The sequence below is a fragment of the Manis pentadactyla genome, chromosome 6 (assembly GCF_030020395.1).
Source record: "Manis pentadactyla isolate mManPen7 chromosome 6, mManPen7.hap1, whole genome shotgun sequence".
In the NCBI taxonomy this organism is placed as follows: domain Eukaryota; kingdom Metazoa; phylum Chordata; class Mammalia; order Pholidota; family Manidae; genus Manis; species Manis pentadactyla.
The window spans coordinates 64,029,630-64,044,455 of record NC_080024.1 but is presented as its reverse complement, the minus strand read 5'-3'; the positions used below and the strand labels follow the sequence as shown (position 1 = coordinate 64,044,455).

General features: G+C 36.5%; 1 protein-coding gene across 6 annotated transcripts in view; it reads left to right on the top strand.

The window, feature by feature from the left end:
* METAP1D (methionyl aminopeptidase type 1D, mitochondrial) overlaps positions 1-14,826 on the top strand; it is a 126,475-nt gene that overhangs the window by 99,272 nt on the left and 12,377 nt on the right. For all 6 annotated transcript variants that reach the window (XM_036879126.2, XM_057503910.1, XM_057503912.1 and 3 more), the window contains 4 exons: positions 9,627-9,784; positions 11,788-11,937; positions 13,333-13,481; positions 14,070-14,112. In XM_036879126.2, coding sequence (XP_036735021.2) covers positions 9,627-9,784; positions 11,788-11,937; positions 13,333-13,481; positions 14,070-14,112 — 500 coding nt within the window. The remainder of the gene's footprint in view (positions 1-9,626; positions 9,785-11,787; positions 11,938-13,332; positions 13,482-14,069; positions 14,113-14,826) is intronic.

The following is a 14,826-nucleotide window of genomic DNA, read 5'->3' as shown; positions in this document are numbered from 1 at the left end:
TTTAATCTTTAGTACAAAAAATAATGGTTTTATAGTTGAACATCCATAGATGGAAAAAAAACATACAAGGACCAGTGTGTAAGCAGGCTTTCTATAGGACTCCCCTTTTAAACCTGTACCATTTTAAGACATTGCACTTTTGCATTAATATCTAAAGCTATGGAGTGATTATTTATTCACATGGTTAAGTAAGTCTACACAGTTGTATCGAATATAATTTTTTTTGTGTGGCAACATAACTACATCAGTCTAAGGACTACTGCCTTCAGATAATTTGGAACTTTTTATTTTACTAAAATAACTCCTTGATGAATGATCTTGGCTTCTATTGTCTTGAATCTCTGTTCTCTCCGCTTCAGAAGTTTGGAAATATGTTGTTTTCCTGGACTGTGAGCTTTCTCATTTGAGGTTGTGGTTATGACTTTCCTACCTACCTACCATTCTTGTTGCCTAGTTACAGAGCAGAGACAAAGCTCCAATTGTCAAAATATAACCATATGATTTATATTCAAATGTTTTCTTTTTATTTCATCCCTTTCACTTGGAGCTATATAGTGAAAACATCCTCAGAAAAATATTGTGATGTGGGTTTTTTTGTATTGATACTGCAGTTTTGGTCAAAGCTCTGAGATATTTTATTCCAATTGTTTGCATAAATAACTTTAAATGCTCATAAAAAGAAAAAGAAAGAAAGATGTCTAACAGTATAACTCGAACATGTTGCATATAGAATTCAGCTGAGAGAGGAAGACTAAAATTACTTTTTACAAATGCTTTACTACAATTGAAAAATAATCATATTAATGCTGTGCCTTTGATCATAAACTGTGAGTCCCAACATCTTCTTCTGTTACCGGGTATATTTATCCAAATAACTAATATTTTGAGTAGTATTTTACATGACTGTGGTATTTATGAAAAGTCTTTTTTTTTTAATCAAAGAAGGACTTTCTAACTACATCAATTTTTTTAACTCATGATATTTTGATGTGGACTTTCTCTAAAATTGAATTCCATGTGTGATTTCTGTAAAATAGCTCCTTCTGATTCTTGTGTACTTTAATATAAAATTTTCCTATTTTCCTCTTCCTTAACCAAAGTGTGTGAGGTAACAGGAATGTTTCTTTTGAGAGACTTTCGGAAAGTTGAAGTTTGCCAGATGTTCTGTGCATTCTCTGGGTATTAGAACTGTGTGAAATTCTTTCCTGTTACTTTGATGGAATGAGTGCTTGCTTTTGGTTCCTTTTGCTATTGTACTTCTCCTCTAATCAGAGTTTGTCTTTTATTCTGTATTTAAATGATGTTACGGCATCCAGAAAATTTGGCAAAGAAAATGATATTTTGATGACATTTTTCACAGGGCTCAACTAGAATGAATTATTACATTTTTAACCACAACCCTAATAAACAACTCCTTTATTTTCCCTGGAAGGATACAATATTTCTTTGTCCAAAAATTTGCCTGAGTATATGTATTGTTGAAGTGCTAAAAAGCTGCTTTTCTCTAAACTTTAGCTGAGAGACAAGGGATTTTCTAAGCATGTACTATTGCAGTGTGACTCAATATTTCATGATTATAAAGATGAATTTAGATTTAAATTTTGAAGTAAACATTTTTTATCTTAAATGGGGAAATTTCATACAATAGCCCTATTTCCTTTTACAAATTACACATCTCTACATAACCTCCACTTAACCACCAAATGATCTACTTTTAGTTTTAGATTGAGTTCTTACTACATAATCTTTGATACCTCTCCCCAGCTGTGGCTGGGCCAGCCTATAGGAATTTTTCTAGGCCCACAAACATATCTACTTTATTAATTAGGTATGTTTATTGACCTGTGTTCTTAGAGTAGGTTGGGGTGTTTTGTCTCTCAGTAAGAGGGGACTACTTCCTGTTCAAATCACAGAACCTGGGTGCTTATGGTATACATTAATTAATAGTCATGTATCCAATTAGGTTTGGTCAAGAAGCAAAATGAAGTATTTTCCTAAACCTGTTTCTGAGCTTGTCATTGATGTTACATGCCATCAGTTGTTGCTGATAAGTTTTGTAAAAGGAGGAGGAATGAAGCATGGAGGGCACTTCCTGAGAGAGCCTTGGGGAAGGTCATGTTTTGCTGTGACCTGGGCATCACTCTTGAATGCTGTTACTATTGGAAAGGGTGCCCTCAGGCTGCTGCCCTTCCTCTCCCCAGAAATGCCCTGACTGTGGCTGACTTTCCAGGCCATCTTCTCTAGAGCCAGGACTCCCAGGCTTTCGTTTAGGGCTTGATAGTGAGTTCTGCCATCCACATGCTAGTATCTGTGGTGAAGGCTGCTATCTCACCTTCATTTGACTACTTAGTTTTATTAGTGGTAGTGGCCCGATTCTATTTTAATATGAGCGTGATGAAATCCTACAGAATTGCAAACTTAGAGCTTTAAGCAACTAGGACACATTTTTATGTTTCACTGTAAATGTGACTTGTGACCTTTCTGTCAGCTAAAATATTTTATACAATTTTTTTTTCCTGTGGAATCTTTGTTATTGTCTAAATAGTCTCAGCTATAAATAACTTCAAGGACAATACTGCTAGATGTCAAGTAGAATCTTTATGTCAGACAAGTATTTATATGCCAGTGTATTTCAGATTTGACTATGTGCTTTATTTTGAGCATTAAAGAAAATGATCTGTTTTCTAACACCTGTGTAACAACTGTGGCTGCATCTTTTTTAAAAATGTGTTTAATAAACACTGTAGCTTTATCATCCAGAGGCTGTTGCCAAATACTGTTAATTAAGTTTTAAAAAAAAGTTTTTTACAAGTTTTGAAACAGATCCACTCCTCGCCTTGTAATGGCATCTTAGTCTGAAATCCAGGGAGCAATGGTGTATGGTGTCTATATCCACGATTTCCTGAATTGTAGAAAAGTGTGGAGAGCATCTGGGGAAAAGAAGGCTCTTTACCAGCTTGTTTCCTGTAAGCTCAACTGGAAGACCTTGTCTGTGCAAATAGATTTCAAAATAGAGCCTGCCCTTTGACTGTCTCCATAATTACATGGCTCACTCTGTATTTTACTTGGCAGCCAGAGCAGTTAACCCCTGGCAGGAAGGGGCTGATGGCGTGGCCAGCTTGGCTCCCCAGACATGTCCATGGGAATGAATAAAACCACTGTTTGGAGAAGCCCAGAGCTAAAAACAGTCTTCAACTGAATTGAAACTTTTTAAAAAAAGGCTTAAAATATGTTTATTATGATTGGTTTAAAAACTTACTTTGTCCTTATTGTATAGATTGCAAAGAGATATTAATTGTTTTTAAAAAATTGGGAGTTGGGGGGTTTCCTTGTTGCTTTGATGCAATCAACATCTGTCAACAGGATGAATTTGCTTTTGTTTAGTTTCTAGAGCCCTCATCCTTTATTTGTGCCCAATCAGTATCTGCTTCAGCCTGGGGCATTCCCTAGCTGATTTTTTTTTCTTCAACAAATGCACAGGTTATTTCTGTGAAATGTGACCCTGAGTATAACTGGGACTGGGGATTTTAATTTTTCTCTTTGAAAGGGGAAGGAACCTTCAGTCTTTCTCATTTAATTTTGAAACATGTACATTTTAGTACTAGATTATAGGAGTCAATGAGACTTATATCAAGTGATGCAGACTATTTAATTTTCCTTTTGAGACATTTGTGCAAGTTATCAAATCTATTAACAGATGTCAGTGTTTTAGGTCAAGAAATGTAAGGCATGGGTGCATTTGTAGTGTTTTCTTTTGGACTTGAAACTTGCAGTGCTGTGAGAGCCTGTGCTCCTACCCTGGGTAATTGGTTGGAGTTCATGAAGTATGATCTTTCTAAATGAGCATCTTGAAAATACATGCCTATTGTACAGTCAGCAATATTTCTAAACAGTTAAAAATATTTCAGTTTCCTATCACAAAGTTAAGTTGCTTTTTTTTTAAAAGTTGAATGTATTATTTAAGCAAATCATTTGGTTTAAAATTAAAACTGCCAATGAGTATAAGAGCCATATTTGCAAATGGATTAGCAAAACATTGTTTTCTCTCTTGGTAATCATAAATCATTTAAATCTGGCAGGCATTCCTCCCTTCATCCAAAATAATTGCCTCCATTTGTAAAATCAATTAGATGTTGATATGCTATAAATAATAGTTTTGTCACTAGACTTTGGCATTTGCTGATCATTATGAAAAATATATTCAGTAAGACATTTTACAGGGTGTCTTTTAAATTACATATTATCTCTGGTTGACATTTGTTAGCTAATGTAAAGTAGTACAGGTTACTTTATTAAGTTGTTTTCTACCTAGATATTTGATACCTCTGAAGTGTAGTCCGAGGATTGATGGCAGGCTGCAGGATGAAAGTGCTTCCCTGTTAATGTACAATGAAAAGTATAGGTGTTGGTAGCCCACACTTGAGTACAAATATACTTTGTTCAGTTTTACAACTGCTTGAAATAATAAGCATTTTAAATGTCTCTTTGAAAGTTCATCCAGGCCTCTTCCTTAAAAATTCTTGTTGACCAAAAGAAAACTCACATTTTCAAGGATAAAATCAGCTTAATTAAGGTTCTATAGTAGAGGTGCACATAAAAACCCAGGGCTCAGTGGGTGAAATGGAAGCGTTTCATTATGTACTGTAGAATGCATGAGCAGATAACAATTAAAATGGACCCTGAGTAAGAGGCCAATAAATATAGGGCATGTTGCATGCCGCAACATTAGTTATTTGAAATACATTCCTCCCTCCATCATGCTTGAATTCTGTAGTCCCACCTTTCAGACTTAAACTGTAAAGGGAAATAAAATGCAGGTTTTAGAAATTGTTATCACCAAATATGAAAATATCTAAACAATAACTTATATTTACATTGCAAATATAAATTTAAAATATGGAAAATGTGTTTGCAGGATCCAGAGGACATATACCAATTTCAAAAGACATTTAGGCTGCACAGTGTGCTCCTCTGTGGAGTGAAAGAAGCAGTTGCCCATAATTTTTGACATTGAGCTCAAAATAAGCACTGAGAATTTTTATGACATGGAAAACAATTCTTATTATTACCCTAGATAATAGTAAATATTCTAGTATTTGTAACAAATAGATTTACTGCCAAAGAAAACCCTATATATAGTTTCTGTTACATAATCAACAGTAACAGAGCTCCCTATGATCATGTTTAAGATGAAATTAGTCCAAGCAACCCCTTGCTGATCTGGGGTTCTTCTCTCCTGGGGTTTTTGATGATTTTCTGTTGGCATCTCTTAAATTTCAAATAGGTCAGTTTGTCCCTTGCAATAACTAATACACAACTGAACCCTGTTTCTGGAAAACAGCTTTAACAAAAGAGAATGTGCTGTGGATCCTGGGTGGAGGATGGTCCCCAGAAGACAGAGAGGCCAGTCTAGAGGCTAGTGGGGGCCTTACCAGTGTCCCCGCCTCTGATGATGAACGTCATGCATCAGAGGAGTGGTAAAATTGACTGCAGCAAGTTGGAACTTAGATGTAGCTGTAATAAGCTATTAGTAGTGCTTTTATTTGTTTGTTTATTTATTTATTTGAATTGGGATATAATTGACATATAAAGTTGTATTAGTTTTAGGTGTACAAAGCAGTCCTTTAAGAAAAAGAGGAAATATATAGGAAATTCAGCAAACCTTTGCTGGAATGATCTTTGGCAGATACTGTAGTTTGGTTATCCTGTGACCCTGAGTTTAACTGGGACTAGGGATTTTAATTTTTTTCACTCTGCATATATAGAAAAATTTTTAAATATTATTTATTCACTACAATATGACAAGCAAAGTTAGGATCTGCCCTCCTCTCCTTTTTTTGCCACATTAATTGGAGGACTGTTATTTTCTAAAGGCATGTATTGACTTAGACCCATTTCTTCATTTTACCTGTGAAAACACTTGATTTTTTTTTTCTGATTTGTAATGAATAGTTAGTAGAATAAACATGCTGTGGTACATTATTATCCTGTTACTTTGTGACAAAATTTATAGGGTGTCTTTTATCAGATTGGAAAAAAATATTTTGCTTCAAATAAAAAATTATCTTGTGAAAGTGGAATTGCTGAGTGTACTGCAGAGCCATGATTGCCAACAGACTGGATATGCTCAGGCTGTGCTCCTAGTGTTACAGTTGTGTGGGTGTGCCTGCATCTTTTCAGCAGTGAGCCCATCATTTGGCAGGACAGGTACACTGATAACACTGTTCATCCTAGAAATGAATGTCTCAAAGCCTCATCCAGATGTCCTAGTAGTGGCCTGATGACTTCATGCCTCACATTTAAGTACATAGGAAAGATTTCCCTTCTAATGACTGTGTGCTTGAACTTGATAATACTGATAAAGATGATCTCTTTTCCATGTAATCAGCCACACTGACAAAAGTCTTCATGAGTCCTAAAATTGATCAGAGTCTACATCATCCCATTACCTGGGATGTAGCATGACAATCAGATGCTGCTGAATGAAGGCACAAATGTCAGAGCTGAAAGAGACCTCAAAGATTATGAAGTCCAACTCCCTCATTTTACTAAGTCTTCTGTATTGGTGGGTAGTATCTGCAAAGTGCACAGTATAGAGCTTGGCATCAGTAAGCTCTCAGCCGATGTTCACTGTTATTATTCCTGCTCCAGGCCCCACTGTTAGCTCTTGGCAGGACCAAGAGCAGACTCTTAGCTCCAAGGTGCCATCCAGTGCTGTGTCACCCTGGCCCACTTTCTGTCACATGCATAGCCATCTGATACAATCTCATGTATTTATTGGTTTGCTTTTGTCTGTGCCCCACCACAGACTGTAAGGTCTGTGAGAGCAAGGGCTTTGTTCCCTGGCTTATCCTGTGTCCAGAGCATGGCATAGAGGAGAGCTCAGTCAGTAGTTGTCAAAAAAAAACATAAATAAATTTAGAGGTCCACAGGTAAACATGTCAAAGAGTTGACACAGGGAAGGAAAAGAAATTCACATTTAATGTACTTTTTAAGGATGGTTTACATGTTTATGTTACCTCAGCTAATGCTCATAACAGGTTAGTGGTAAGGAAAGTACTACTCTTCCCATGTAGTGGTGAAGAATGTGGACTCAGTAGTTTTGGTAACTCAGATCTGTCTGACTTCAAAGCTCATGCTATTTTCACTGCCATAATGCCTCCCAACAAAATCAGATTCTAAGAGTTTTTATGAAAAATACTTTCACTGTAAATGTTGGCTGGCCTCACGATATTTTTTCATGATTAGAAAAAAACTTTCCTTAAAATCCAATCCCTGGAAAAGCATATTCTATAACAAAGCATGCTAGCTACTAGAGTCCTTGCACACTGTTGAAAGGCAGTTTGGACTGGCAGATGCAGCCCTCGATTTGGAGGAGGCAAGCCTGGGCTAGCCATTGACCACCAGAGGTGGGAGCCTTATCTGTAAAACAGTGATGTCAAGAGCTGCCTGCCTACTGACAAGAATTGGTAGGAGATACTGTATATAGAGCACCTAGCACTGTGCTTAAGAAAGTGGCCATTAGATGTTAACCACTGTTACTGTTACTATTTATATTAGTGTTACCATTATTAATAATCATAATGCATACTTTTGCCAGAAGGGACACACTTCTGAGCTTGTGTCTGTGGTCCTACTTAGGGATGCAGTTAGGGGGCCTGGAGTCACAGATTGATTCTGCTTGCGTCTTTCCCTGGCATCAGCTGGGAGCCGGGTTTTCCATCCCATTCCCACAGGCTGCCCAGCCACCTTCTGGCAGCCAGTCCGCTGAAGTGTGTGTCTGGCCAGCCAGAGGAGCTTGGCTTGAGAGGGTGGGTGGATTAGGTCAGCCTATCACCACTTGTGGAAAAATAACTTAATAATAGTAGTACCTTTCAATAGTTTTGTGATGCCTTTTAAATTCTGGGTGTGTCCGTGTGTATCAGCTCATTTTTTCTCGTGTGTGTGAGAGAAGTAATATACTTTGTGATGGCAACTCGGTCTGCTTTTCTTCAGCTTTGGCATTTACTCTATGTCCCTGGGGATGTCAGTGCCTCAGTGCCTTCTGCAGTACCAAGGACTAATGCTGTTCCCATTGCCTGGAAGGCCGCATGCTGCTGATATGCTGGTCTGGGTACCACACTTGGGAACCAGTGCTCTAGACCAGGAGTGGGCAAACTGTTTTTGTTAAGGGCCAGATAGTAAATAATTTAGGCTTCGTGAGGCATATGTCCCTGTCTCAACTATCAGCTGCCACTGGAGCTGGAAAGCAGCCATCGATAATTGTAAGAGAATGAGTATAGATAGCTATGTTCCAGTAAACCTTTCTTTGTGAGCATTGAAATTTGAATTTCATATAATTTCACATGTTAAAAAATATTTTTTTTATGACTCTTTTCAACCATTTATAAGTGTAAAACTAATTTTTTAGGCTGTGGGCTGTATAAAAATAGGCAATGACCTAGGATGGCCTTTGAGCTACAGTTTGCTGACACCTGATGTGCAATTATGACATGGGGAATTTTTAAATTATTGTTTTAATTATAAAAGTAATGCAAGTGAATGGTTTAAAAAATCTGATGGTATAGAAGAAAATAAAACAAATCAGGAAGTCTTTTTCCCCTCTCCCAGTCCCAGTCACATGCCCCAGAAATTACCACTATTGATGAATATCAATTTTCAGAAAGGCATACCACAAACTTATATAAATGTAAAACCCTTTTTACATTAATGGACTTTTTATACCTATTGTTCAGCATTTGCTTTTTTCCTAACAATACATTGTGACCTCTTTACGTATCAATACATAGAAATGATTTATCTTGTTCTTGAGACAATAGCTTCATAGTCATTTGTTCTGTAGATACACTGTCATATATTTAAGTAGTCTCTTCCTGATGAGCATTTGGGTTATCATATTTTTCTCCCACAAACAATGCTGCCGTGAGGGTATATAGTCATACATCCACCATTGCATAATATCCACAAGGTAAGTTCCTAGGAGATGAATTGCAGAGTCAGAGGATATGTTCATTTAAACTTTTGATACATATTTCTAAATTCCTGTTGTGGACACTTTAGGACCCTCTATTCATTTTCTTTCAGGGTTACAGCCTACATTTTTGCTATTTAATCTTTATCTGACTTGGGCATTCATCACAATGAATTTCCGTGCTTCACGGCATGTGAACTTAACACAGAGTAGTAATCCTGTCGAGGGCAAAAAGTGCACTGCAATTTGTGCATGATTCTTGAAAGAAAACAGCTTTAAAGAATGTGAAATCACCCACACAGTGCCCTTGCCCTGAATTTAGGGTCATCCTGGACATGGCTGAGTCAGGTACCACAGCAACAATTGTTCTTTCTGCCGACATGATGCTCAGCAGATGTTTCTATATGTTTGTTTCCTGTTAGAGTTTTCCATTGTCAAACATTTATGTAAACATAGTATTAGCTAATAAATATGCTGTGCTGTTATTGTACTAGAACTCAGAATACTATTGCTTTCCTTTCTATTTGGGGCTTTTCTTTTTTGAGCCAATAAAAGATTAGAATAAAGATTTAATAGATGACATGTAACATCTTAAAATGTAGTGCTGTATTAGGATATTTTCTTTTACTTAAAGTATGTCTATTTCTGCTCATAGGTTGTCATAGAATGTTCTCTTCACCACTCAATCATATCTACTTACACAAGCAGTCAAGCAGTCAACAAAGAAGAAATTTCTTTTTCCGGAGACAAAGAGATATTTCACACAGTATAGTTTCACCGGTGGCAGTTTCTTCAGCTCATCCAGTCCCTAAGGTACTGTATTGCCTATTATTTGCTGCTTTTTCTAGTCAAGATAAAGGTTAACTGAAGAAATAATCAAAGATGTTTTTGTATCTTTGATTTCTGAGCCATTTGAATCGTAGTTTTTAAACTTGGTTTGTGGTTTAGACTTGTGACTTGAGAAGTTTTAACTTCTATACTTTTAGTTTTTTTTAAATAAAGCTTCTGAGCTTACAGTTACTTAGCTTATTTAGAATTCAAGTTTCTGACATTAAATTGTCTATATTAAATTTCTAACATGAAGATAAAACTATATGTATATTAGTTTCTTAACTTTTTCTAGGGGAAAAGAATTGGCTATAAAATTGGGATCATTCAAGAAAGATTTCTTAAAATTAATATACTAGATATTTTTTCCTGAAACCTGCTTTTATAATTTCCATGTTGTTAATGCTGCTGTCTTTAAGGCCTCTGTTGGAGTAAATTAAATAAGATGTTCTATCTTGGAACATTCTTGATTTTTTTCAGAGATTTACAATTCTCTAGAAAGACAATCAGTTAATTTTTCAAAATGCAATATAAAGGAGGTATATGGGTCACTTAGGAAGACCAAGAATAGCTGAAAGAAATATAGATTTCTCACAAAAGTCACCTGCTTTCCCCCTTTTATGCATATATTTTTTATAGTGAACCCACATTAAGTATGTTATATTTCATGAAAGTAAGTGGCCCATTTTTGTGGCAAGTGATGACAAGATAGGCCCTAGAGCCCAGAATATGTTCTTGGTATTTTGTAGAAAAGAAAAAAATATATCTGGAGAAGTGAATGTATTGTTTTAGAATTTTAGTGGCAGCCCAGCAGCACTTCTACCTGTAGTTGTAACCTGGCCAGATCACAAAAATGAGTGGAGACAAGAGCACAGAATCTCTGGGGGACATAGGGTGAGTTTTTGTGGGCACTGGTGGTGAAGCTGTAGGACAGAAGATACTCATCCGGAGCTCAGTTGCAGCAAGCCAAGCAGCAGTGTTACCTGTATCAGAAGGGCCTGTTTGAACACAAGAATAAGTGGAGGCCTTTAAATCTACTTCTGCATGATGCACTTCACAAAGAGCAGAGCTCTAACCTCAGCCCTTCCAGAGTTGCTGTGATGTCAATTGAATAGTATTATCTCCCTCAGCTTCCTGTCCCCAACTGCTGTGTAGCCTTACTTAGTACTGTTCAACAATGCTTATGTAGCATTTCTCATAAATAGTTTGTTAAGAGCTGTGTAAAACCTTGGGACGGAAAGAAGCTCTGTGTGTCAGATAGTATTTATTTTCTGAATACTGCCCATGGATTTAAATTAAATAAGTGGTGGAGAACTTTCTACAGATATGGTCAGAGTTGAATGTTTTGAGTTTGGTAGGGATTTGTGTTTGTTTTTTGACAAACAATGGATATGTTCTAGGCATTTTTATATACTTTTAAAAAAGAAAGCTGTTTTGTTTTGTTCTCCTGCCCCTTCTTACTTTGTGTACAGTTGCAAAGTGTAAGAAAAGTCTATATGTAATAGGCTTCTTTGGGCTTGACAGTCTGCCTTTTACACATACTCATTTGGAGAGGGTGTTGTTGAGCTATCTTTTGCATAAATTTTATCTTTGTGTTAAGAAGGTGAAAGTGCTCTTAATTAGCCATTTGGCACTTTGGAAGCTTGGCACTACTTTTCATCCACGGCAATATGCTTCTAACAGGGTTGGGAGGACAAAGAAAAGAAAATCAGTGTTTGTTTTGACCAGAAGTCTACTTTAGTCCAGTTTGACTCAAAGCACAGTAAGGCTAACAGACTATCCAGAGACAGCACTAGCAGGCAATGTTAAGTTCAAAAGGGCAGGGGAAGGAACTGGGGGCAGCCTGGAGGGTCTGCTGTGCTGGCTTGGGAGGTCGGTGCTCCGGCAGGAAGGGCAGAGCTCCATGAAGCAGGAGGCTGTGGCTGAAAAATGATCTCATTGTCGTGCGCTGGGTTCTGATATTCGTTTTTCAATCCTTTTCCCTCAAGCACATAAAGAAGCCAGACTATGTGACGACAGGCATTGTACCCGAGTGGGGAGACAGCATAGAAGTTAAAAATGAAGATCAGATTCAAGGGCTTCATCAAGCTTGTCAGCTGGCCCGTCATGTCCTCCTTCTGGCTGGGAAGAGTTTAAAGGTGGCGCCTCACCAAGCCTCAGGACTTACATAAGGGGTGACAAGCCCTCCTCTTTACCCTGTGTCCCTTTAACTTTTCATTTGTACACATCTAATTTCTTAAAAAGCAAAGCCTTGGGATGGGGGAAAGAGCTTTTATTATTTCATGTGTTTATTCTACAGGTAACTTAAAATCCAAATTCAGTTGTAAGTAGCAGAATTTTGGAGATACTTTGGGCTCAGTCAGCCTATCCATGTTGATCATTGGCAAACAGCTTTGAATTTTGCCCCCTTACTCCTGTCTGTAGTTTCTGCTTGTATTCCCCACATTATTTCTGTGTGCCTGAAGATCTTCTCTGCTTCTGCCTTAGTCGCCTATTTTCTTTCATTTGCTCTGCAAAGAAAAATTAGACCAAATACACAAAGCTATAGGTGCTCTAGCAATGTAACTATTTACAACTTTGTTACTACAGGATTTATTCTTTCAGAATAATCTGAAACACCCTGCTACATAAGAATCATTAAAAAATATATGGGTCTGTCATTTCCAAAAAGTGTAAAGAATTTGGGAAGTGAGACTCAATGATGAAATCACTTAGAGTATCATCTGTGTAATAAACTTGTTATAGCAACATAACTAAGCATAATGTGAATAAAAAGTAACACAAAGAAAATAATTGAAGAAATACTTTTTAACAAAGTATTTTGTTTTAGAATTTTATTTATGATTTATGAGTTTATGAAGATAGTTTTCTTGTGCTCATAAACTCAGTATTAGTTTTCTTTTACTTTGGGAGCAATTGGATACCTTCTGGCAAGGGAAAAATACTTTTCAAAAACATATTGATTTATTGAGATACAAGAAATCAAGATCAGTGAAAACCACATCTCTGAAAAATGTATTACACTGAGTTTTTAAAATTATGATCCTTAATCTTCATGCCATGCTGCAAAACCCAGGTAATGTTTTGCTGAGATTAAGAGGTATGGGTTGACCTACTTTTCAAGCTTTATCATCTAAACTGAAGATCCTTTTGAAAATTAACTTATGTACTTCAGTTAGCTCAGAGCACTAACTGCTGAGGAAGAAGGAATTGTCTAAGAACATTATTTTTAAAGTCTTCAGACTAAAACAGAGTCATGTCATTTAATGACTCACAAGTGATTTAAAGGGTCTTAGAGTTTATATTTTCCATTTCATTATAGTCCATAACACCATCATGTACCCAAATAATTGTCCAAAAGACACAATTTAGGATTTTAATGTTAATCATAATTAATTCAAATGTTATACCACAAGTTTATTACAGTAAATTTATACAATCTCACCTCAAAATGCTGTAGCTATAGGCATAGTCAATAAATACAGAAAATGTCTTCAACTGTTACTACACAATTTCCTTATTTATTATTTTAGGTTGACATGACAACTGAAGAGATAGATGCTCTTGTTCATCAGGAAATCATCAGTCATGATGCCTATCCCTCACCTCTAGGCTATGGAGGTTTTCCAAAATCTGTTTGTACCTCTGTAAACAACGTGCTTTGTCATGGTATTCCTGACAGGTATTCATTGCTTGATAACATATTGTTCCTTTGGAAACTAAAACATGAAACTAAGGTCTCTCACATATGTTGAAAGACTTTGTGGTTTAATTGAAACTCATCTGCAAACTTTTGAAGCTGATAATGGTAAAGCAAAGATTTTAAAGTATTTTGCTTCTAAATGGACAGAATACCACCACTTAGTGTTTGTTAAAGCAGTATGTAATCCAAAAAAGTAAATGTGCATTAACTATTTATTTTACTTTCTGAGATTTTAGCCATATAAATGGTAAAAATCCAAATGTAGCCAAATATTGGTTATCATCTTCTATTTTGGCTCTTTGCAAAGTCATGGTAACTAATAAGTACTTTTTCTTAAGAATGGTAGATTTTTAAACAATAGGAATATGTTCACATTATGTATTTTTTGTAAAATTTCATGTGACTAATATAAGTCAGAGATTGTATGTATTTATTCCACTTATTCCTTTTTTATTCCATGTTGTCATTGCAATACTGGGTGTGTGATAGTTGTAATTAGCTCTTCATTTTTATACTCCTTTTATTGAGATCTGCCATTCATCATTTTTTTTTCTATTTATGTTTCAGTCGACCTCTTCAGGATGGAGATATTATCAACATTGATGTCACGGTGAGTAAGTAATATAAAAAATAGTCTTTGATCAACTTCAGAATTGCTGGTAGCAACAGGAAGAACTGTGGATTGAAAATGTGAACTGCACGGATGGAAGTGCTGTTTACTTCTAGACCCAGACGCAAGCAGCTGGTTTCCTTTTTTGTCTTTAACTCTGTGTTTATTCCAAGTACACCAGGCCTGCCTTGAATTTAGGGCTGGAATCAGATGCACTGAGATCAATGTTGGCCTAAGTGAAATGTCAACCCAATCCTGCTATGTGTCATGTTTTTGAGAAGGTGTAATTGTTATTGATCCACTGTGCAGTTAATGCAGAGCACCACAGCTCTGGGCAGCTGCTGAAGCTAGATATGTATGAGATGAGCTAACACGAAGAAAGCCAGCATTTTTCCTTCACTCTGCCAAGATTGATCTTCCTCTTCCTGCTGATTTTGAGTGGGGCCTGTCATTATCTTACTCTGTCATTAGGGGCTACATTGGCCTGTGTGTGTCAGTCTATTTGGACAGCAACTCTTTCGCTAGCAGTGTTCCTTAGATTTATTAAAATCCCTCAAGGTAACATAGTGTTCCATCTGTGGAATAGAGAGCCCTGAACTTGAAGCATGCATGCAGAGTGGTTTTTTGTCTGAACTTAAGTTTTCACCAAATGGTTAATAGCCTTTCTTTTAAAAGCAACCCAAATTTATTTAGCATAGGAACTTCAAATTGTAC